The sequence below is a fragment of the Diplotaxodon limnothrissa genome, linkage group LG14 (genome assembly GCF_057381915.1).
Source record: "Diplotaxodon limnothrissa isolate DT_005_m linkage group LG14, D_limnothrissa_male_GT1.1, whole genome shotgun sequence".
Lineage (NCBI taxonomy): Eukaryota > Metazoa > Chordata > Actinopteri > Cichliformes > Cichlidae > Diplotaxodon > Diplotaxodon limnothrissa.
Window position 1 is genome coordinate 41,514,528 of NC_140609.1, and position 25,229 is coordinate 41,539,756.

At 46.7% G+C, this 25,229-nt stretch overlaps 1 protein-coding gene across 1 annotated transcript; it reads left to right on the plus strand.

The window, feature by feature from the left end:
• The first annotated feature begins 1,189 nt into the window (after positions 1-1,189).
• Positions 1,190-21,341, plus strand: arrb1 (arrestin, beta 1). Its single transcript, XM_085370562.1, has 16 exons — positions 1,190-1,614; positions 13,561-13,591; positions 13,692-13,752; positions 13,865-13,909; positions 14,392-14,588; positions 15,701-15,760; positions 15,914-15,981; positions 16,140-16,275; positions 16,669-16,753; positions 16,830-16,902; positions 17,026-17,163; positions 17,255-17,338; positions 17,890-17,913; positions 18,048-18,118; positions 19,433-19,481; positions 20,813-21,341. The coding sequence occupies exons 1-16, from the start codon at positions 1,595-1,597 to the stop codon at positions 20,922-20,924; spliced, it is 1,254 nt and encodes a 417-aa protein (XP_085226688.1). The 5' UTR covers positions 1,190-1,594; the 3' UTR covers positions 20,925-21,341.
• Positions 21,342-25,229: the final 3,888 nt, after the last annotated feature.

Genomic DNA, 25,229 nt, shown 5'->3' on the forward strand with positions numbered 1-25,229 from the left:
CCTCTGGTGCAAATTACTGACCTCTGTCATCATTTTAGGTGGGGGAACTTGCACAATCGGTGGCTGACTAAATACTTTTTTGCCCCACTGTATGATCTCTTGATAAACAAATAAAATAAAACCAGTGAGTGAATGACAGCATTCTTACAATAAACAGGGACCAGAAACCAATGAAGTATTGATAATTGTCAGCACACAGGGACCGATAGACTGAAAGACATTTGTAAACAAAGATCCAGGTAAAATATCAGGAGAGCAGGAGGACGCTTTTTAATCAAATTAACTAATTTGACCAGTTTAGGTAAGGACACAGGTTAAAAACCTTATAACAGGACTAGGTGGGGTTGGAGCAGACAAGAGACACAGAAGGAGATATATTGTTCCTAACAATGCTGACTTTTTCAACAAAGAAAGTTTTCACAATCTTCATTCAATGAAATTGGGACAGCAGGTGGAGCAGGAGCAACTATATCACTAACGGTGTCTAATACTACCTTGGGGTTACCTCTGCTCTTTGAAACTAGGTCTGAGTACCCATAGCTTCAGTCACAGGTGAGGCTAAGGATGTCAATCGATGGCTAATTCAACAGCTTTTCTTATGTGCTCAGTTGTGAACCACTCCAAGGAAAGCTGGACCCATGAAATCCTCAGACCAGATCCCGAGGCCCCTGAAACAGACGCCCTTCCCCTTCTGGACAAACTAAAAACTTCCATCACTCGCGATTTAAGAGCAGCAGGATGAGATGGGGAACTGCAGGACGCAAATATAAAGTGTCAGTGCTGTACGTAAAGATTAATGGCCACATTAATGTGAATAAATAAAAACAGTGGGCCTCACGCAGGGGCGTGTGGTGCGAGCCCATACATTTATAAAGCATGATGAGAGAGAAACCTGAACTGCTTCACACTGATGTGACTGAACCCGAGTACGACACTGCCTAAACTCCTGCACTAAATGTCCAGCAGGGGGCGACTGGTTGTAAGAAGTCACTAATGACGAGATGTAAACATGCTTAAAAGTCAGTACTGAGGGTTGGATTAAACGCAGAGATGCGCAGCTGGCAGTGAATGTTCATAGAAAGAACGACAGCGACTTTCTTCGTTTCCTTCCTCGGGCTGTAAACATTCAAGCCTGGAAAGTGTCCAAATTTAGAGGAAATAAATATTTATTTAATGAAGGACAGATGTAAGGAGGGTGGAGGTCAGAGTCCAGCTGTCAGTGTGATGCTCCTGTCAGACAGAAATATAATCTGTCCTCTGGGTGTCTCCTGTTTTAACATGTTTTACTGCTAATGAGTCTGACAGAAGAGAGAGGGGGAGAGCATGCCAGGCGCTGAGAGGAAGGAAGGAGGCGAGTTAAAGAGGAGGAGGGGCAGAGTGGTGGATTCAGTCAGTCCTTCGTTCAGTCGCAGCTCAGATGGAGGTTTTTCCTCCTGCTGAGGACACTCTGATGGCATGACAACGGCTTCCTGAGTGAGAAAGAGCGAGAGAGAAAGAGAGAGAGAGAGATATCCTGCCCTCAGTTTCCACGGTGACGGCATCCCTCCATCCTCCTCCATCATCTCTCCGCCCGGCTGCTGTCGACATCGTCGGGATGGGAGATAAAGGAACAAGGTAAGATTTAATGGGTGTGTGCAGTAATGCACCCTGATAAATGTGTGTGTGTGTCACACAGATCGATCCGTTAGGAGGTGTGTGTGTGTGTGTGTGTGTGTGTCTGTGTGTGTTGCTGTAACGTTACATAACGTTGTGTCCGAACCTCGAGGACTGTGACGTCTCGATGGCACTGACAGGTTTGCTGTGTTTGCCTGGGGCTTTTCTGTCTTTTATTTTGACAGTCAGACACACAGGAAACATGGGGGGAAACCCATCTTTGTGAAAGAAACAAGATTACCAGAGAAATATATCACTGCCAGTACTTGTAGTGATACTGTAGTAAAAGTATGTAAGCGTGTGTCACTCTGATTCATTCACGCGTCATCTGGAGGGTTTAAAGGCGAGCTCATGTTTTACAGCCGCTGTTACTCCGAGTGCACGACAGAGAAATGCAGTCACAGAGCTGCAAAACTAAAACAAAGAAAAGCCAGGAAAACATTTAACTATGTGTCAGGAGGCCAAATCAGAAGAGGCTGTTTTTAGTTTTTATTAGTTAAAATATTTGATCCCAGACTGTGGCGATAACAGGTACGCATCAGGGTGTGACCATGTTCAGACAGGCTGGCGCTCTCTGTGCATCTTTGTGACAGTCACAATGAAAATGACAAACTGCTCCTGAACTGGAAGAAACGGCCCAAACCCAAAGACTGAAATACAAAAGTCCAAACAGGACTTGAACAGCTCTCGCCTAAACCAGCACACCCACAGCCTCCTAACACACCTGTTATCACTCCAGTATCACCACAGAAAGCAGACGTCATGTTTCTGACAGGAGAGCGTGACTGATTTACTGGGACAAGTTCTGGATCTGTGCTAGGAGGTTACAGGGGTTCTGAGCCCATGTCTCACCTCTCCACCAGCTTTAATGAAACTCTTCACCTGCTGATCAGTAACATCCAATCAACATCCGCAGCCACGTTATTGGTCAGATAATGCCATTGAAAATGCTCCAAAAGGCTCCGACAGCAACAGTCCAGAGGTCCAGTGCAGGGACTCGAGTTAGCTTAGGTGAACTCTAGCAGCCAGCTAGCAGTTGCAGCCGCCTGTGTCCCCATCCACCTGTTGGTCAGAGAGGCCACGCCCCTAATAATGCAAACTTTAATCTAGGTGCGTTATTAAAAGTGTTATGAAGCAGAACAGCTTGTGTATCAGGCTGGAAACACGTTTTCTTTGCTGGATAGTCTGTGAGGTGGACTCACTGCTGTCTCTGCTGGACGTCAGAGGAACTACAGCTTTGGGTTCAAAATCCAGGGCTTTCTTAGTCCATTACAGTCAGTGTCAGCTGACTCGCTCTTTGACTCCTTGTACACCCACCAGAGGAACTTCACAATCTCAGGTTAGGCGAAGCTTTGAAAGAGCCTCCTAACAGGAAGCTGGATCAAAACATCAGCTTATTTGTTCCACAGCTGATATTTTTCAAGGAAGAATCACACATTTGCATTCCCAGTATCAGACTGAGAACTCAGGGATCCTCAGTGTCAGGACTTCGCTGGCACTTTGACCAAATTAAATATTTTGGAGCCTAGTGCAGCGGTCTCCAACCTTTTTTGCGCCACGGACTGGTTTGTGCCCGACAATACTTTCACGGACCGGCCTTTAAGGTGCCGCGGATAAATACAACAAAATAAAACTAGTACTGGTACCGAAAAAAAGAAGATTTATTCATAACACACATGAAAAGACCCAGGAAAACCGAGTTAACGAAAAAAACGATAACAAAATAACACTAAAAACCGCTAAAACCCCTGAAAACCATACATTTCACACCCGAGTCTCAACTCTCACGGCCCGGTACCAAACGACTCACGGACCGGTACCGGTCCGAGGCCCGGGGGTTGGGGACCGCTGGCCTAGAGGCAATTTGACCAGCTGGTGGTCCGATCCATAATCCTCCACCTTCAACAGTGTGCTGAAAGCCTGTGGTGATGGAGGAATCACACGAGGGCAAAGGCTCAACAACTAGGCTCTCACTGATGAGCCCCTTTCCTAGATGGGGCAATGAGACTGGGTCCCACCAATGAGGCCGTAACACGGGGAAGGCGTCCCCAACAAGGCAGCTTATGCACACTAATGGTGTAGCTTCATGGAAGGACCACCATTTGGGCGTGTGCTTGTCAAGACCTTTTCCGTGTCTGCGAATCTGCTAGTGATGTAAATTTCTTCATGAGATGGTGAGCTGATGATTGGTGTGGACGTCTTCACGCCTGCCTGACCAATCTGCAGAGACCAACTATGCGTACGCCCCCGGCGATGCACTTCAGAGAACTACAACAGGACTACTGAGTCATCGTCTCTCCAATGCTTACAAGAGACAAACAATGACAAAGTGTGCAGCTTAAAGTATTTTAGGACATCCTTCAGGTGTGTGATCAGGTCGAGATGCAGCAATATTTGTGTCAGACCCAGAGACATCCAAGAAAAGGGCGAAAAAACGTCCCTGGAGTTTTCAGTTTGGCAATATTTTGATCAGTCGACTCAAACCTGTGATGAGTCCCACAGATATGAAGCCCAAACAACTAAATTAAAACTGACTTTTGTGGCACAACAACAGAAAGTTTACTCCAGCTTCCAGCTTTGCTGCTGTTGCCACTGCTGCTTGCTGTTTTGTGTGCAATGCATTCTGGGATACTTGGCTGTCCCAGATCAACACCCTTGATGCACTGAGGCTGTTTCATGAGTACGAGCACCAATGCAGGCGGTGACGTGTGTGAAGGCTCCTGGTGGCGGTGAGGTCAGGAGCTTTAGTGTTGCACTCAGGACACGTGTTTGTTATTTTGTTCCGTGTAGGTTTTATACAGTCTAGCTTCTCCAAACATAGACAGCTGATGAAGGAGCACTTTGATCAGCGAGCGAGGCCTGTTCCCTCGTTATTCCACGAGAATTTAAGCAGGTTAAGTGTTGAACTTGTTTGCGTTTAAATACTAAAGCTGAAGGCAGAGACCCACAAACAGGAAGCAGCTGAACGAGTGCGGCATGTGGCGGCGTCCTGCTGTTGACTGCTAAACACTTTCACCCAATAAAAGTATCATAAAAGTTAGAAATGTTGTTAGTCTGTGCGCCTGAAATGGGGCTGTGTTTAAAATCCACTGTGGTGCACAGACTGGCTCCTGTACCCGTTTGGACTGAATGTAAATGTGAAGAACTTCACGCTTGCAGGAACCAACAGAACCTCCCTGAGTTTCCACGGACCGGTGCAAACATTCAGCGGCTTTAGTTCTTGTTGCAGAAAGCAGATGAGTCTTTGTGGTTAAATAGTGAAAAAAGGACCTCATGCGTCTTCTCAAAATACATTTCCTTGACCTCAGTGGAAGGGAAGTAAAGATGTAAAGGATTGTTTACAAGGACTTGAAGAGCAGGACTGCGGCACTCGGAGAATCAGCTGTCCTTAAACAGACTGTTAATAATAATAATGAGGCTCTGCTGCGGTGAAACTACAAAGTCCTGCGGGTGGACTACAAAAAGCTCCTCTCAGATACCTGCTGTGCTCTCATTGGTTGCTGTGTGCAGACGGTGCGCACATGCACACAGTAACACGGTGAGAGCTCACCTGTGGTCGATCAAAGATGGCCGTCATTTGGTGGGTAACTCAGCAGTAAGTCACATGATGACCTGTTTGTTTACTGTAAGGTCTGATGGGTCGTTGCTGTGAATTGTGGGACGGCATCATCTCCTTTCGTTTCATAAAGGAAGCTCTGATGCATCCTTTACTAAAGGAGGTAATAAAGGAAGCTTCAGCTGCTTCCAAACTGCTCAGAGTCTGAGGTTAAAGCTGTGGCGACCCTCGTAGCATCGACAGCAGTGTTATCATCTCACCAACGTTTTGTTATTTGGAGGATCCGCCGACTCCTATCATGGCCGCCACACACACCTCCGGGTCAGAAGGAAAAAGGTCCACTGAGAACTGGAATCAGAAAGTCGGCCCAAAGCCTCCGTTTCCTTTGTTTTTAGGTGAGCAGCAGGAAGAAAGCTTCCAGCTGAGTGCGCTCCACCCCTCAGACCTCAGCAGTGTCGCAGAAACACTTCAGATGAAACAGACGAACCGAGCACGCTGCAGGTGCAGTGATTTCCCCACTGCCCCACACTGCTTCTGCAAAACTGGTGCTAATGTAGCACAGACTGCTCATTCTGCCCCCTACTGGCAGGTGAATCAAACACTTATACACAAGCACAGCGCTGGGAAAACACCCTGCAGCGCGCCACATTCCTCCCAGCAAAGCTGTCAAGTTAAAGTTGAGTGCTGGCTATAAAACCCCGCAGGATGAAATATAACAGCGTTTGATGAAAACGTCACTCGTTTAATGGCAATGACGAGCAGATGCACCTGAAAGCGTTGTGCAGGTTAATCTCTGCCGCACGTCACCATCACGGTGTGACATAACCACAGTGTAGCTTTCACACAGGCTTTCATAACAGACTGAAAACAACCTGTTGCCCCATCCACTCTAAAACATTAGCTCATAGCCAAAATGTCTTCAGAACTTCAAACCAGGTGAGTAGCACCGTAATACACCTGAGCCTGTTAGCAACCGTGATGCTGTTGAAACCAGGCAAGTACCAACAGCAGGTTTCTCCTCAGCCCGAGGGTGGAGGTGGGGAGTCCTGGATGAGGTTCTGTAGCTCATCTTACAGCTGGTGGGGTATGACATTATCATTCAGGTTCTGATTTTGGTTCTGGGACTTTTTGCCCCCTCATGATCGAGGCCAGCGTCCCACAGGGAGTCCTGGTCTTTTATCCATCAGCTGTGTAAGGCATGACTGCCTCAGGTCTCCTTGTGGACTTACCGGCTAAGCTTAGCTTTGGGGTCTTGTTGGAACTGTTAGGGTCTTGTGACGTGATGACACATTTCTTTAGGTGGTCTGAGACGGCAGCACTCTTTCGTTTTAGTTAAATATGTCTTATTTGTAGTTTTTCGTGGATGTGGACAGCGTGCATCCTGTAACTCATCAGTGCTGCTCACCCTGCAGGTGTGTCCTCAGTGACAGAGCTGCAAAACAAAAGTTTTAATCATTTATTCTCATCCATTAACAAAATGCGGTGAATGAACAAAAGAGAAATCAGGATTTGGTGTGAGCACTCGGCTGGTAGGTTGTTCCAAACGTCTCGGAGAACTAAGCACAGATCTTCTCTTAATCTGCATCCTTCTGTCTCTTCATGTAACCAGGCACACGCGATGATGTTGATGTCAGGGCTCTGTGGGAGCCGCACCATCACTTCCAGTACTTACACTGGAGATAGTTCTTCATGACTTTGGCGGTGTGTTTGGGCTCGTTGTCCTGCTACAGAATACATTTAGGGACAATAAACAATCATTTATATTTTTGAAAGCGTTCTTTGTTTACAGCAGTTTTTCACACCTGCCTAAAACTTTTGCACTGTACTGTATTTCAGGCCAACTGGGCATGCTCAGATGCAACCGGGACTTTCTGGCTTATTGATGAGGAACTCGAGCAGTTTTGGTTCCTGCACATCTTTAGTCAGTTGATGGTGTTTTTCTGCATATCGGGCTCTTAATATTTGTCTGAGAGAGTCTGGGCTGAGATCAGGTGTCTGCAAACAGCTGCTTGTGTATCTCTGCACTTGAGAGCAGTCCTCCTGTAAACCACTTTAAAGGTCTGCTTAGACTGCTGCACCCGCCATCAGAGCCCGGATTGGCTGAGACATGAAGTCTTTTCTGAGTACGGCGGACGTAGTGACACTGATGATGGACGCTTGGCCTCTGCCTCTCTGACTGCTGGTCATCTGACACACGCATGCACGCACCTACCTACACACACACACACACACACACACACACACACACACACACACACACACACACACACACACACACACATCCTTTTCTTTCAGTTTGTGACTCGCACTAAAATGAAGCTCTAATAAAGGAGACGTGCAGAAACATGTTTCAGCTCATTCTGATGGTGAATGTGGCAGCGGAGCGTTTCTGCGCTGCCGTCGTCTGAGTGTGTTTCTGTGTTTTCGGGCTCAATGATCTGAACGAGTCGTGTCGGGAGAATATTAACGAGCTCCGCTGATCAGTCAGACATACAGAGCAGCTCGGGAGACTCTCTGAGGAGGTTTTCACAGGAAGCAGCGTCAGCCCCAGAATCTGTTCGAGTGCTTGTGTGGAGGGTAAGTGGACAGAGCTGAGCCACGTCACGCTCTCAGGTTTCTTTGTGACTCGTTTAACATTCACATACGACCGCTGTGAACATCAGGAGGGAGGGAATGAAAAGGTGCTGCTCCACACAGAGCTCTGCTGTACCCGTTCTGTTCGGGGATTTTGGTCCACGTCGTTATGACATCATTGTGACATCAGCACACAGCTGCTGCAGATTTGATGAGAATCTCCCGTCGCTGCTCTGAGTGCAGCGAACGGTTCATGAAGCTGGTGTGAGGAGATCTGAGCGCTGAGACGATCACACCTGCAGCAGCTGAACGCAGACGCAAATCGGCGCTCATCAGACCAGGACGCGTTTTTCCACCTTTGGGAGTTTGTGTGAACTTTAACCTCAGTTTCCTTTGCTGACCTGAGCAGCAGCGGTGTGGTCTCCTGCTGCTGCTTTGGCCTCAGAGATGCTCTTCTGCATGCTGTGGTTGTTTGAGTTACCGCTGCGTTCCTTGAGCTTGACTCTTACCGGATATTTCCTCTTCTACTTTTGGTTGGTGTTAGTACTTTTACTGCAGTGAGGACCGGCCACACCAGTTTACATACTGGGCAAACAGGTCGACAGAGGACGCCATAATAACAGCTCTTCACACAGCCCTCACCTGGACAGTAGCAACACCTGTGTGAGAATGCTGTTTGTGGACCAGCTCTGCCTTCAACACAGTCCAACCCCACAAACTGGTTAATAAGCAACTCATGACTCAGCAGCTCACTGTGCAGCTGGATACTGGACTTCCTGCGTGACCCCAGAACATCAGGATGGGAGAGCACACCTCCTCCACCCTCATCCTGAATGTAGGTGTCCCACAGGGGTGTGTCCTCAGTCCCCTCTTATACTCACTTTTCTCCCATAACTGTTCACCAATCCACACCAGTAACACCATTATAAAATTTGCTGACACCACCATCATAGGACTGATTGACAACAGCGATGATTCAGCTACAGAGAGGAGGTTCAGCATCTGAAGCGATGACGACAACAACCTGCATCTGAACACAGCCGAGACCAAGGAGATGGTAATCGACTGAGCACTCCACCCTCTACATTGATGGAGGAGGTAGAAAGGGTGGAGAGCTTTAAGTTCCTCGGAGCCCACATCTCGGCCAGCCTCACCTGGTCCACAAACATCTCCCACCAGGTAGGGAAAGCACAACAATGGCTGTACTTCCTCAGGAAACTACGTCAGGCCCAGTTACCCCAGAGACTGCTAATTAACCCCAACCGCTCCACCATCGAGAGATTTCTGACCTCCTGCTGCACACTCTGGTTCAACTGCTGCACCATGGAGGGCAAGAGGAAACTGCAGCGGGTGGTGAGGGCAGCAGAGCGGGCAATCGGCACCTCACTGACCCCCTCAGAGACATTTATACTGGCAGACTTCAGCAGAAAGCCAGCATCATCATCAAGGACCCCTCACACCCTGGACACGCCCCCCGTGCATGTTTGTATGGGTGTATCTGTATGTGTGCAGGTGTATGTGTAACTTGTACATATCTTTCCTGTGTAAAGATATTCTATTCTTTAAAAAACAAACAACGGGCTGGTTTCAGTTCTCGTGGCCTCGTCTTTATTTTATATCTGCTCATTTTGTTTCATATAAAGATTTAGATTTTGCTCACTGTTAAAAGGTGCTGTACCAATAAAGCTGTCAGCGGTAAGTGTGATCAGCAGCTCATTGATTAATGCTGCAGTCAGGCTGTGCCAGGCCCTAAAAGTAATTACAGGGATTTTAAAGTGAAAGCTAAAGTTGGCCGGAGGACCCGAGGAGTCAGCGGATTCACGGAGCCTCCAGGAGCTTTTCCCAGTTTTAACACACAGAACGAAGAATAAATCACCTGAGACAGTAACTGTGAGAGCTGCAGGTTCCAGCCTGCTTTTCACAGAGTTTCATGTTTAATAGAAAATGGAATAAAGGTTTGTGTTTGAACTGGCTGCTCGTGTAAACCTGCTCCTCCGTGGGAAAGCTCCCGACGGTCTGGGTTGATTTTGACTAAATGAGACCAAAGCAGCTGCTGCTGGTTCCCCTTCGGTTCTTGGTGAAACATCTTCAGTGACTGATTTCCACAGTCGTTCAGGTGTGTGAGTCAGGACACTGAAAATGTCTCTTTATTTCCCCACAGTGGGTTTTATTTTCACACTGTGCTCACACCTGTTTGAAGCACAGATGTTTTTAATGGCTGCCAGATGTTTCTGTTGGATTCCCGTGTTTCCGGTGTCATGAAGTAAGCGCTGATAAGCGTCCCTCCCTCTGCAGCCCAGAGACCAGAGCATCTGTGATCTCTGGATATAATCTGAAACCAGCTGCCTGTTCTCTGCGTGGCTGAGGCCGAGCCTCATGCGTTCGTGCTGGTGGTTTTCAGTCGTGTTCCTGAGCCCGGCAGAACCAGGTCCAGCTTTAATGCTGAGCCGGCCGAGGGCTAGAACGGAGAAGCAGCTCTGTGGGAAAGCGGACACAGTCCAGTCACACCTGACGGTCGTAGATCTGAGGAGGCGAAAAAAGCCGGTTTGAGTCTCTGCTGCAGTTTGGGTATCGAGGGAGTCTTCAATCATCGGCCGTCTGCTGCTGCAGAGCTGACACAACAATCAGGCATCGATCGGGCAGTTAGCGTTCCCCCTGTGTCAGAGCGGCCGATCGATCAGCGGCGCGGCCGCTTCACCTGCACCAACCACGAGCGAACCACGACGCGTGAGAAAATCTCAAAGGCACCAAACTTATTCCTGACACAGAAAGAGAGCAAATGAATCAGTGAAAGTCCTTCCAACAGACGGTTGCGTAGAAGAATCCACGTTTTTTTATTGTGACAGAAATGTCTCCATACGCGTCAATATTCATCGATATTCAGGATTAAACATCAGTTTAACCCTCTCAGGCTCAAATTACGTTTTTGTTGCTAATGCACAAACGAATACCTGCAGTGGTACTTCTGAGTAAAAACAATATGTCTGTGGGGTGATCAGGTTGTTAGTTTGTAACTGTTGCAAATCTGCAACGCCTGCCTCGAGAGGGTTAAGTGATAACAACAATAATCCCAACAATAAGGAGCAATGATGATGCATCAGAGTGTTTGGGGTGACGCACATCACTCTCTTACACAGGAAGTGTGTTTATTCACGTGTGAACGAGCCTCAGAGGGACCGGGCTCAGTTTGGATGAACCTGAGCACTGACGTCAGACGTCAGAACCCACATCAGGTGCTTCTCCACACGTCTTTGATTTCAGCTTGTTGTTTGGTTCAGTGGTGGTTCTAAACAGGTGTACCTGTCCAGGTGCTTCACCTCTGCCTGTGTGGCAGCAGCTTTGGACCCAGAAAGGGAAAAGTGGACAAATGTAATAATATTTGCTTAAAAGGAGCTCTGCCTTCTTGCTGGTCTTTGAGCTGTCTTGGCGTCTTTGATGTGATAAAGTCGTTACTCGCGCTCAGATGAAATGTGAGCCCCTCTCGTGCTGTAACCCTGCACTGATTCACGTCTGTGCGATGAAGCTCTAACCGCATCCTCGGCTCTGAAGATTCAGCTCTGCTCTCTTTCAATGAATCTTTAATCGTGTTTACACTCTCTCAGACGCTCGCTTCCTGTTACCGAAGCTTTCAGCATCTTTTCTCTCATTTCACACAAACACCAGCATTTATATGTCCAGTGTTTAGCACAGCGGTTTGTGAGGACGCCGTGTTTTGTCCCGGCCTTGTCTGAAACCGACACGTTCACTCAGCTGTGATTAAAAATCAAGAAGTGACCACTGAGGTCGATAAACGTCTGCTGTCGCCGTCACAGAGCCGGTGCTCTACCTCCAGCCGCTCAGCCTGATTCGTGATTTCAGATGGCAGAGCTGCTCCGTGTTAAGGTTTAATTGGACTAATTGCAGAGAGTGTGGTGAGCAGGTGATCGTGCAGTGGGCAGCTCCCAGGAGTCCCTCCGGTTTCCGGCTAAAAACGGCGTCCCGATGCTGGTGATTGATGAAGAGCCACTCAGGAGGAAGCTGAAAGCTAATGGAGCCATCAGCTAATTTATGACAACATTAACGCGGGGTGAGGAGAGGGGCGTCACGCTGTCGGGCAGCATTAGACAGAAATGCAGAGAGGAAGCTGCTGACGGCACACCCTCTGTAATATGTGACTGTGCAGGGTTCCAGCAAACACCAGACGTCATCCAGCCACTGCTCCGACACTCACAGCCCGTCTGAAGCCAGACTTACTCGTTTTCTTCTTGCATCACTCTCAGCTCAGAAATCTGCACAGCTGTGGACACGAGAGCTCTGCTGGTCACAGCCTGGCGCTCATCATCGCTCTGCTCTGACACGATACACAAAACAGGCGCAAAGTAGCTTCTGATAATGAAAGTGATAATGCATGCTCAGTAATCCAGGTAAGGAAATCCCAAAAGGTTGATTCTGTTCATCTGGATGTTTTCAGGTTTACAACCTTACAAACAGCACATTTGCTGTTCATTCAGTGGGCTAGTTTCACTGTGACTGAGGTTTGAGTCTCTGCTGAAAATGCTACGTCCACATGAGCAGAATCAACCTTTTGAGGTTCTCATAGTGAAGATGATGTTTGTGATGTTTGGGCCCTGTGTGGAGAGCAGGGCCTCCCCGAGGCTCTGCCGGCTGCAGGCTGGACGCCTCCTGCCACCTTCAGTTTCACTCGGTCAGAAGAAAAGAGACGGAGACAAAGCTTCAGACCGAATGAGGTCAGCAACGTGTCAGACAGAGCTGGGAAGGTTACTTTAGAATGTATTCCACTACAGGTAACAGATTACATGCCCCAAAATGTATTCTGTAACGTATTCCGTTACGTTACTCAATGAGAGTAACTATTCTGAATACTTTGGATTACTTAATATATTATCATGCTTTTTACAACAACATGAATGTGATTTATTACTGTTACTGAAGCTCTGAACCGTAGTAAAGGGACCTCTGACTAATACGGCGGGTTCGTGTCGGCTCGTAGCTGAAAACTAGCTTTACTTTGTTGTCTGGGTCGACTTTGCTAGAGACAGAGAGAGGCGTTGAAAGGCTCCAACGGGACTTATTGTTTCAGAGGAAAACAGGAACACAGCGTACAGTCGAGTCTTAACAGCTTACTCACAGCTGGGCTACACTCTTTAGGCCGATGTCTGCTTATTGCTTTCGTATCAAATCATTTTTTGAATAATAATTTTTTTAAAAACTTCTTCACGTCGTTATGTGGCCGCAAGTAGAATGACCAAAAACAGCGAGGGGACAGCCGAACATATGAAACAGGAAAGTACCGCTGTGTAATCCATTTATTTCAACAAAGTAACTGTATTCTGAATACCACCTTTTTAAGTGGTAACTGTAATGGAATACAGTTACTCATATTTTGCATTTAACATGTAATGCCAGTACATGTATTCCATTACTCCCCAACAGTGGCCTTCAGAGGAGTGAACGCAGCTCAGGGCTGGAGCACATCTGCAGGGTTAGGAGCAACACGAGCTTCATGAAACCCAAAATACATCAGCACCAACATCTGGCAGCACACCTGGACTCACTCAGCTTGGGTAGTCTGAGTTTTCTGGGTGTTTTACAGGCAGGGGTCATGTGAGAAACCACTTCTGCTGCTAAAACAGAAGAAAGTCCGACAATTTAAAATTTATTCCTGAAGTGTGGCGCGCTCTGACTGTTTCACTGTTTCCAGACTTTTCTTGGACAGTTTTATTTAAAAGTATGAGATACTCAAACAGTGTGACCTGTGCTCTTCTCTCTGTCTGCAGAGTGTTTAAGAAAGCCAGCCCCAATGGAAAGGTGAGTCCTCCTTTAGCACAGTGCAGGTGTGACAGTTTGCTGATGCCCGAAACAGCAGCGACAGTTTCAGGCTGACTAACAGCAGCTCTTCCTCCCTCAGCTCACCGTCTACCTGGGGAAGAGAGACTTCGTGGACCACGTGGATCGGGTGGAGCCTGTCGGTGAGATCTTGTTCAGTCTGTGGCTCCATCCTGGAGCTTCACTCACATTTAAATTTAAGTTGACTTTTGAAGCAAAAGCGACTTTGCTGAAGATCTTGTTTTCTCCTCGCAGACGGCGTCGTTCTGATCGACCCGGAGTACCTGAAGGAGAGGAAAGGTGAGAAGCCCGAGTGCGGGAAAGCTGAGCTGCTGCTCAGAGAAATCGCTGTAGAAGAAGAAAGTGTGTACATTATTGTACTTTATTGAGCCCCGTGGGGAAATTGCTCTCTGCATTTAACCCATTCACTCAGTGAAGCAGTGGGCAGCCATTGGGCGCCCGGGGAGCAGTGTGTAGGGACGGTACCTTGCTCAGGGGTACCTCAGGGTAGCTGTTAAGGGGAATCGAACCCCCGACCTTCCGATCATGGGACAACCACTCTACCTACTGAGCTATCCCTGCCCCTGTGTAGCTGTGGATGTGAGCGATTACCCAGAAACCTCACTGGCTGGTGTTATCAGAGCACGCTGCTTCACTTTGGGCTCACGTCCTGCTGTAAAAACCACGAGCAGGAAGATGGCGTCTCACATTAATGTGCAACATGTTTCGGTTTTCTGTTAATCAGCTTCCATCACTGATTGTCTTTGTTCTCGCCCCATCAGTGTTTGTGACTCTGACGTGTGCGTTCCGTTATGGTCGCGAGGATTTGGACGTCCTCGGATTGACGTTCCGGAAGGACCTGTTTGTGGCGAACATCCAGGCGTTTCCTCCGGTCACCGAAGAGAAGAAGACTCTGACTCGTCTTCAGGAACGTCTGATTAAAAAACTGGGAGAACACGCCTACCCGTTCACCTTCGAGGTACGGAGGCCGCCGGGCCACCTGAATATTTGTCCGCTGATCTGTGACAGAGTGCTTTTAGCTTTTATTCTCCCACAGAGGTGCTGGATCCAGGCAGACCAGCTTCCTGGCAGCCTCCGGTTGCAAGGGGAGACGATTATTCCCCGACCGGTTGGTGCTGAGGTTGCTGGCTGTCGCTGGGTGTTTTCCATCACAAGGATGATGCTGGTTGCCATGGTTTCTGCAGTTTGCAAACACCCCATTTACTCCCCGAGCCGTGGTGAAACTTCCCACTGCAGCCAACACATTTCAAAAGGCTTTTATTTTGAAGGCAAATTTGCTACAGCTCGGAGAGTCCATAGCGAGTGTTTGCAGACAAGTTGGCGTCTTCCACACAAACCACAGGCGATCACGACACCCTGCCATCAGCCACAGCCATCACTGTTGGACCAGTTTGATACTGATTTCATGTAACTGACAGTAAAAACACGCGTGAACAGACACGTGCCGTCACACGTTTCACTAACAGGCAGTGGTTATCAGGCCGTCAAAGACCTCCTCGTTAATATTAAGACTTTTCTAATTAGTTTTTTTCTCGGCGTGCTGCACCAACTCCGGTGTTATTGGTGCCGAGCTGCCAGGCTCCATGTTTGAAGTCTTGGATATCAAATGTCTTCATTTCATCTTTGCATCATTCTGAACAATTTGTGAGAAATTACATGGAAAGTTGACAAAGATCCATGTAAACAGGATCCCGGACTTAATGGAAATGTATCCATTAGTAGAAAATAATGACAGATGAAGCTGTTCGTTGAGATATGAATGAATAAATGATTCAATTAGTTTGGAAAACAACAGCTAAAACGCTGCCTCGTGCATGATGCTTCATCACGTAACATCATCCATCAAGCCTCAGTGACTCATGTGTCCAGCGTCTTCTCTGGGAGCTTCCCGTCCTCACAGATGTTCTCGTCTCACAAACCCAGAGGAGGAACTTTTTGTTCTTGGAGTTCAAAAACAGAAAATGCAGAAAAACAAAGAGAAGCGACGGCGGAGCAGGAACCCGCAGCATCCTCACTCTCTGCCCTGCCCATAAATGTTTCAGATGTTTTGAATATTTCATATCTTTTCAGATTCCTCTGAACCTGCCGTGTTCGGTCACCCTGCAGCCGGGACCGGAGGACACCGGAAAGGTAAAGCCACGACGTCCGCTGTCATTTTCTTTTGCTTTGTGCTCGATTCGTGCCGCCGTGCAGACCCTCTGGGTTTGAAGCTCCTTTCAAAGGTGGAAACGTGTCTGGATTTAAATGAATCTGAAGACACGTCTCGCTGTGGTGTGTCCTCAGGCCTGCGGAGTCGACTTTGAGGTGAAAGCTTTCTGTGCCGAAAATGTTGAAGAAAAGATCCACAAAAGGTAAACGTGAGTCAGCCGCAGTCCGGCCGAGCGGCACAACAAAGACGTGAATTATGAATGAAACTGAGAGCGCTCGTGCCCGCACACACACGTGAACAGAATAATCTGGGACACATCCACTCTGAAATAAATGTCTGAGCTATGTTGTGTTGCTGCAGGAACTCTGTGCGTCTGGTGATCAGGAAGGTGCAGTACGCTCCAGAGAAACCTGGCCCTCAGCCGACGGCAGAAACCACCAGACAGTTCCTGATGTCGGACAAACCGCTGCACCTGGAGGCCTCGCTGGACAAGGAGGTAACTCCTGAGGGACAGATTCACTCAGTTCACCCACCAGCAGCCAGCAGAGCTCATCTATGGAGCACAAACGGAAGTGTTTGCCTGCTCATCAGAGTAACAGCCAATCAAATCTTTGAATTTCACTTAAACTGGAGCTCAGACTCCGGGACGCTCTGTTAGTGCAGCGACCTCCCAGCACACATGTTATTGGTCACGTGATGTCATTAGAAATGCTCCAATAGGCTCCAACAGCACAAACAAGGTGCAGAGGTCTAGGTGTCACCATCCACCTGCCAGTCAGGGAGGCCACGCCCCTAATAACACAAACCTTTAGCCTGTACGCCGATTTAACCAGGTGAATGTCATAAAGGTTGTTGTGAGCCGTGAGGTCATCTGTCTGTTGTGTCTCAGATCTATTACCACGGTGAGCCAATCAGCGTCAACGTTCACGTCACCAACAACACCAACAAGACCGTGAAGAAGATGAAGATCTCAGGCAAGTCAGGGCGCTGCTTCCTGTGTGTATCTCCACGTCTCCACGTCCTCCTAAATGCTGATATTTGTGTCCACAGTGCGACAGTACGCCGACATCTGCCTGTTCAACACGGCTCAGTACAAATGTCCCGTGGCCACCGAGGAGTCAGAGTGAGTTTCATCCATAAAGTTTGACACTAAGGAATCAAAAGTTGGAGTAAGCGAAAAACTGACGCTGCTGACGAGCTCTCTAATGTGAAATCAGCTGAAGCTTCTCTATTTCCCTCTCCTCAGTGACGTTGTGGCTCCCAGTTCGACTTTCTGCAAAGTTTTCACCCTCACTCCGTTTCTGGCCAACAATCGCGAGAAACGAGGTCTCGCTCTGGACGGAAAACTGAAGCACGAGGACACCAACCTGGCGTCCAGCACGCTGTGAGTCCAGCCGCCTTCACGCCGCCTTCGCTGCCAGCGGGGCCGAGACAGCCAAGCAGAGTGACGTGTGAATATTTTGTCTGCTGTGCAGGTTGAGAGATGGAGCCAATAAGGAGATTCTCGGCATCATCGTGTCCTACAAAGTCAAAGTGAAGCTGGTTGTGTCTCGTGGCGGGTCAGTATCGTGCGAGAGGAGCTTTAAATGTTAAATGGTCGCCTGCTGACCCTGAGCTCAGATGTTAATCCTTGTTCGTCACGCCGTCGTGTGACGCTCTGCTCTCTGTGCAGACTGTGGCGTTTTAGCTTCAGGTTATATCGTCCACAAATCAGACCCCTCAGCTGGTGACAAACAGAAATGTTATTTATGGCCTTTTCAGCTTTATTTGATAGACTAGGACAGGAAAGAGGGGGCAGACATGTGGCAAAGCCCGGGGTTCGGACTCAAACCCGGCCGGCCGTCTCAGCCGTGTGGCACGCGGTCGCCTGATCAACACTCACAACCTGGTGCCCAAAAGATTTAAAAACCTGCAGAATCATCAGAGGGCAGAAGTTCCCATTTCTAAACTGGAGATAAGCTATTTAACTGTGCATGGACCATAACAAATCTGCATCTGTGTTCGTTTGAAAGATGTTATGTGAAAATGTCCACAGCGTTGGGATGCACTCGTCGTAAATCCTCTGTGCTCTTGTATTGAAGCTGAAACTCTTTCTTTTTATTGATTTCAGGCTCCTTGGAGATCTGGCAGCGAGGTAACCGTTCATGTTCTCGCATTGATGGAAACACCGAGAGTTACAAAGATCGCATGAACACCTCACTGAACACCTCAGTGCTGACGTGGTCATAAATGCTTTTATTGTGTTGTTACCAATGATCTGTGTTTCAGTGACGTCTCGGTCGAGCTGCCCTTCACGTTAATGCACCCGAAGCCTTTAGAGGAGTCCTTCTACAGGGAAGGTGAGACACTTCCTGTTCCTGCTGACGTTCACAGACACAGGAAGTTAAAATGATGCGTTACATCATCCTTTATCAGCCGCAGGTTCAAAGGGTCAGAGCGTCACCTGACCTCGAAAGCAGACATTTGTAATGCAGCATATTAATATTTGATGTTCAGTGTAATAGTATTCATGATGTCCACATGCTGATAATATGCTGCTGTGGATTCATCTTCAGGTGTTTAAGGCTGATCTCTTTCCCGGTGAGTCAGCTGACAAATCGGCACTCTTCTTCTTCTCCTCTAGAAGCGCCCACTACAGGCTCTACAAGAGCTGCTAGGGCTGTAAAATAGAGACGCTAGTGGGAGGTGACAATGCAGAACTGCAGGGTCTGCAGCGGCGATCAGGACGCACGCTCAGAAGACGAATGTAAATAAGAGATGATGAGACGGTGGCGACACATGGAGGTTCAGCCCAGCAGACACAGCACAGGAGCATCCTCTGAGTCAGGTTTAACAAAGCCGGGCTGTCTTTGCATTAGCTGGATCTGACCGACCACAGAGCCATGGTTCTCATCTTTCTCTGTGGGCGGCACGGTGGAGCAGTGGTTAGCACTGTTGCCTCATAGCAGCAAGGTCCTGAGTTTGAGTCCAGCGGAGCCTTTTCCTCCGTGTCTGTGTGGGCTCTCTCCGGGTACTCCGGCTTCCTCCCACAGATGCTTACTTTAGATAGCTGCCGCCCACAGATGTGAGCGTGAGTGGTTGTCTGTCTCTCTGTGTTAGCCCTGCGTCAGACTGGCCACCTGTACAGGTGTACCCAACTGGAAGAGGAGGGCTCTCTCTCTGCTGCAGGCTCCGTCCACGCTCACATCAAAGTTCGGCGTGTCATGTGACTCATGTACTAAGTGAAGCCGGCGTCCCTCAGAGCCATATTTTATTAGTAACTGAATGCACTGGTGTGATACTGGGATTTGGCTCCTCCCCTGCCCACAGCCTCGGTCTTCCCGCTCCGCCAATCGGTTAGAGACCCACGTAAATCCGTGCTTGCGGCCCTGCTGCAGTTCTTCCTCCTTGTTTGCGGCGGTTGTGGAGAACAGACCCAGAGCTGAGCTGCTCGGAGTCATCAGGTCTCCGTCAGTAAACCTGAGCTCCAGACGCAAAGACGGCGCTCCACGGGGCTGTCTGACAGGTCAGAGCGTCACGACCGGAGCCAGGCTCAGACTGAGGGTGTGTGGGGATTTTAAACGAGTCGGTGTGAGAAGATTGAATTGGCTCTGACAGAGACGAGCCAAGAGTTTTCCTCAGGTGTGTAACTGTGATCTCTCGCTCCTCCACAGCTGCAGACGAGGCTCCAGTCGACGCGAACCTCATCGAGTTTGACACAAAGTAAGCAGCCGTCTTCCCGTCTCGCCGCTGCCTCTCCTCCTCACTCTGATTGGTTCTGCTCTGGTTTACGGGCTCATCAATAACACTGACAGCAGACAGGTTTCCTCTGCGCCCGCTGCAGCATTAACAGTGATGGACTCGTCTCCAGAGTTTCAGTCTTAATGCATCTTAATGCCTGCTGCTGTGGGAGCTGCAGGAAATGGGCTTTAAACTGGAAACTCGTTCTGCTGCCAGCACAGCCAAACGCGAGCGCTGTGAGCCGACGCTGCAATTTACTCATTATCATTTCATGCGTACGCAACAACAAAGGAAATGACTGCAGCTGCAAAGATGAAATACAGAACAGCGAGGCCACTTCCTCGTTTGTGTGTTTTTATTCCTCTTTCCGTGCAGCCCAACGAATATTTCCACTTCCTGTCTTTGTTACCTCAGACGTCTGTACAGGGGGAAGAAGAAGTAAAAGCAGTGAAACACTCTTTCTGCCGTCTCCAGCTCGTCTTCAGCTTCGTCTGTAATTATTAATCTCATTACTAAATGGCAGGGCGGGGTCATGGCCCGTTAGCTTTCTCACGTCGGTTAAAGTTGTTGTTTTAAAAGTGGCGCGGCTGCTGTCCCCTCTGCTCTCTCAGCAAGTAAACACAGTGTGGCGATGAAGACACTGGGGAGATGGGCGCGTTGGTACAAAATGAAATGGACAGATGTGAGGATATCGATGGTCACAGTAAAGAGGATGGAGGATTTATCCACTCGTTTTGCTGTCAGAGCAGAAGAAAACCTTCATTTCCACTTTAGTCTTGTTTCATGTGGCCTTGTCATATAAAAGTGGGTCGAAAGACCAAGTTTGAAAATAAAAAAATGTAAATATAGTTTGAAAAAAATTCACAGGACTGTTTTTATATGTTTGGCCTTTTTTATTTTCACTTTTTATTTCATTACATGTTCATTATATTCACAAATGTTTATGAAATTTGGAGGCTCGGACATGTTTCTTCGCTCACCAGCCTGAACACAAAGCCGTCCCAGGCACCGTCTCATATCAGCTGATTAAAATGCGTTGTAAACGAGTCTCGGCGCGATTACGTCCATAAACGAAAGTTGAATTCACAAAAATGTTTGAGAGCTTTTTGTTGCTAACCAGTAAAATATCGACTAATTGTAACTAAGATGTTAGTGCGGCGACGTGTTACAGAAAAATAACGCTCCCAACGCTGGTAACCATGGATACGAAACAATAAACATTTAATAAGTGCCATATTACTCATTTCAAACCAAAAATCATATGACCAAGTTAGCGTCTCTGATTTAACTTCCATAACCTCTCCCTCCCTCAGCGACGATGACATCATCTTCGAAGACTTTGCCCGCCAGCGGCTGATCGGAGCAAAAGACGACAAGGATGAAGACGAGGAGCCGGTGGACTCGCCCAAACTGGACGACAGATAGAGGGGAGGAGACACTGCGGCTGTTGTTTTGCTGCTGTATGTAGTGTGGAGCTAATGGAGTTCACCTTTAGGTCAAACCACAGTCTGGACACCCTTTAAACACTCGGTGGTGCCGTGTTTGTGTGCTCGTTCATGTCTGTCCTCTCTGAGTCCCGGTGAGGTGTTTAAAAAAAAACTAGAATACTGCAGCCTAGACATCGGAGCGGCTCTTTGCTCCGACGGAGTCGCCTGGAGCGCCGACCCGGCAGCTCCTAACGACAGCTGGTAGCATGCCTCTAATGTCTCTTTGTTCTAAGTGTTTCCATTAGGGACCAAACAGATGTAAAGTTGTGTTGAGATTAGTTTAAAGTCTTTAGAAACAACACTGCCAGCCTCGGTTGATCTTGAACCCTCTGCCACTGGAGACAAACTTCAGCCGATGGAGGATTTTGCTGAGTAACCATCTGTAGTCGGTGTTGCTGAAGCTGCAGAGCAGATGGGAAACGGCACCGAAGTGATCTGCTGGGCCGCCCGACAAGAGGACCTCAAACTGTCAGAGTGAGCCACCGACCATTTAACAGCAACCGGTGGCCTAGTTTGCATGAATAAATACTTTCTATGATTTATTAATGTCATGAATAATCAAACTGATTTTAAATAGCATACAGTTTCATGTGTTCATGCTGATAATTTTCCGAATCATCATCAGAACGATTTTCTTCCTTGCAGGTAGTCGCTGGTCGTCCATTCGCTTCGTTTCTGTTAAAATCAGCACGGCTTCATGTTGCCTTAAAGTAAACGCTGCGCTTTAATATGATACATGTGTCAGACAAATATAATTGGCATCCTTTACGTGTTTGTTACCTTTACCTCTGTTTAACTGAAACAATCAGACATCTGGCAGAAATTTAAAGAGCAACTGTTCGAACTGTGGCCTGATTGTTGTGAATGCTTTTAAGACTGGAGAGATATATATTTTGTTTCCTCAAACAACATTCTGATAATTATGAGTCACTTTAGTGTGACAGGCTAATTCTGAAGCTAATAATGTTAAATTTCTACTGAAATATCCGAAACATTTCGTCACCCAGTAAATCTTCACTTACCTTAAATGTAATAAAGTTTAAAACTGAAAATAAACCGAAAGATCTTTTATTGAAACTGAACTGAAACTCAGAGACAGCAAGCAAAATGGAAAATATTATTTTATTCACTAAATAAAATCTGATAGAACAGTGTTGCGGTCAGAGGTCATCACACAGGCCTCCTAGCAAACACTCACTGCTGGTGACTGGGTGGCGAGTGGTTGTGGCAGTTGCTCGGTGAAATATGGTGCTGCAACAAAAGCCTCCTGTGGTTGTTCTGGCCTGTGGCAGACTGCCTCAGTTGCCTGAAGTTTGCATGGAAGATGCAACTTTTACTGGTCTGCAGATGACTCAACGTCTTATATGCAAACTACAGGTGATGGAGGCAGTCACAGAGAGGTTTGTGGCGTAGCGGCCTTCTTTTACATTAACCACTTACAGCTGGCTGGTGAACAATGACCAGAGGTTGCCAGTGGGTCGTTCTCCGGTCTCTCGGCCTGTGGGACTGGCTCCTTAGACCGCTGAAGATTAGCGCTCTAATGGGCAATCCCTACGTGCCGGCTGATTTTACAGAAACAAAGTAAAACTAGTGGCTGTGCTGAAGAAAGAGAATCCACATGGAAATTCATCAATGATTTGTAAGAGAATTGGCAGGGATGTCATCCATCCATATGTCGTATCAGGTGACTTGAGCAGGTAAAGAAATTGTGCAAACCTTTATTTTGAAAAGATTCAAAGTTAAAGAGTCTCAAACATCCTGTATGAGGGGTAAGATGTGTTTCTGCTTACTTTAAAGTCAGACTGAAACCAGTTTTTGCATTGTAACGTACAGTTTAAGAAAAAACAGAAAACATCAGCTGTGTCTGACTGTTCATTTTGGCGGGGCGTGAGGAAAACTTGTATATTTCACTGGATCTTAAATAAAAGGACGTTTGTGTCCCCATTTGTCTGGATTCATGAAACTAAACAAAAACGAACTTTTCAACCGACGAGGAGCTCAGAGGAGATTCATGGATGTAGTGGAGGAGGACATGCAGAAGGTTGGTGCAACAGAGGAGGATGCTGGGAAAAGGGTGAGCTGAAGGCAGATAAAGACTAGCATATTTTTCAGATTATAAGGCGCATTAAGCGAAACAAAACAGTCAAATAAGTCAAACTTTACGCAACTCATTCTTCTTGCTTCCTCCACTTCTGTACCATTGATTCATTAATGCTGAATTCTCTGCAGCTGCTCTATTCCCATGTTGTTGCAGTATATTAATGACTAACCTCGTATTGTGGATGGATTATCTCAGTTGTTCCCCTGACTGAAGTTTGGTCCGTTTACAGCATCCTGCCATGCGATTGCATTTGTCCCTAACCATCGGAAACCCTCACGTTAACTTTTATCGAGTGGAAAAGAGTTAGCGTTCATCCTCCAGCTTCACTGTGTTTGTTATGCTAACATAGCTGTGTAGCTAGCGGTCACGTAGCACATCATTATATACCAGCTAGCCCAACTTTAGTAACCCTACAAACATCACTGCTGTTTAGTTTTCTGTCTTCATTAGTGTGAATGCTTGAAAAGCATTCACAGTATTGTTGTTGTAATCTTTATTATTATTAGTGTGAATGCTTGAAAAGCATTCACAGTATTGTTGTTGTAATCTTTATTAGTGTGAATGCTTGAAAAGCATTCACAGTATTGTTGTTGTAATCTTTATTAGTGTGAATGCTTGAAAAGCATTCACAGTATTGTTCTTCTAATCTTTATTAGTGTGAATGCTTGAAAAGCATTCACAGTATTGTTCTTCTAATCTTTATTATTATTATTAGTGTGAATGCTTGAAAAGCATTCACAGTATTGTTCTTCTAATCTTTATTATTATATTTTATTCTGTATTCCGTACGTTTTTTGAAAGCCTACTCCTTCAAAACCGTTCAACTTAGAAAAACCATTCAAACACCGTTAGATTCCTATTCTTTTGGACAACATTGCTTCTATTTTTCTCATTTTTAACATTTATATTTTTAATTTTATTCAACTTTTTTCAACAAAAATTTATAATGTATTTCAATGGGGAGACCCTTCAAATTCTCATTCAACTTCCTCCTCTTTAAACTGTATCTACTTCCACATACATTGACATAGAGCCACCATTCAAACTTTAAAACGAAGACAAGACATTCAACTATTCAACTTGTATTTATCTTTTCAATATCTATTATACTTTTTCTTCAGTTCCAGTTTAAGTTTCATGATGTTTTTTCACCCGTTTCAAAATTTATAATGGGTGTGTATGGGACGGAATGTTGGGGCTAGAGTGAGACAGCTCAACTGCTAGAGTGAGAGGAGCAAAAAAATTAATCTTAAAATCTTTTTTAAAACTGCTGCTGTGTCCGCAGCGTTTGCTCTACAGGTATGATTTTACCCTCAAAACGTAGCCATCGCTGTCCTCTTTCATCCAATGTGTTTACTATTGTCCTAGGTGTTATGGTTCTTTCATAAATGTCACCAATGCACAGCCTCCTCCCTCCAACTCTTCCATAGACTCTAATGTTAAAACGGCTCAGAAGGTTCGTTTGAAAATCAGAAGAGCATGGTGTTTTTACACTGTCACCACGTCCATATAATAAACTCCACAGGCATGAAAACTGAGAATTAGGTAGACTGGACATTGCTGCCGCTCACGGTGAAAGAATTTCGTCAATACGACCTATACTTTTCATTTGGGAGCGATTTGTTTCGGCCTGACTTTTCTGTTCATTTTAAGCAGCAAAAGTGAGGCGCATGTCTGTGTACGTGTGTATGGAGCCATTGGGTGCAGTCACTATAGCAACCAGGCTCACACCTGCCTGCTTAACGAGCTCTGCCTGCCACTCTGCCAAGATTCATCTTAAACACTTCTCTTTCAACTGCTGCTGTGTCCACAGTGTTACAGCCATCATTTTACCCTCAAAATGTCGCCATCGTTGTTCTCTTTCTAACACTGTGTCTTTAAAAGCTCAGACATTTAAAATTTTTAAATGGTGTGGATCCAAGCGGAGGGATCACATTTTAGTCATTCAGTGATTCAAAGAATATGAACTTTTAATATTCATTCAGATGTTTTCTGACTCTAAATGTTCTTTTCTCATTTCTTAGGGTTTTCTAATTTACATTTAAAACATTTTCAGTTTTTTTCCAACTTCTTCTTCTGTGTAACGTCCAGCTTTTAGCAGTTCAGCACCTTTGTTTTCAGGTTAAATTCGTTTTTTTTTTG

Excerpts from the sequence above, each read along its gene's own strand:
- arrb1 (XM_085370562.1), top strand. The coding sequence starts at position 1,595 with ATGGGAGATAAAGGAACAAG. Across the intron at positions 13,910-14,391 it reads GTACCTGAAGGAGAGGAAAG|TGTTTGTGACTCTGACGTGT; the intron begins GTGAGAAGCCCG and ends TCGCCCCATCAG. Across the intron at positions 14,589-15,700 it reads CCTACCCGTTCACCTTCGAG|ATTCCTCTGAACCTGCCGTG; the intron begins GTACGGAGGCCG and ends ATATCTTTTCAG.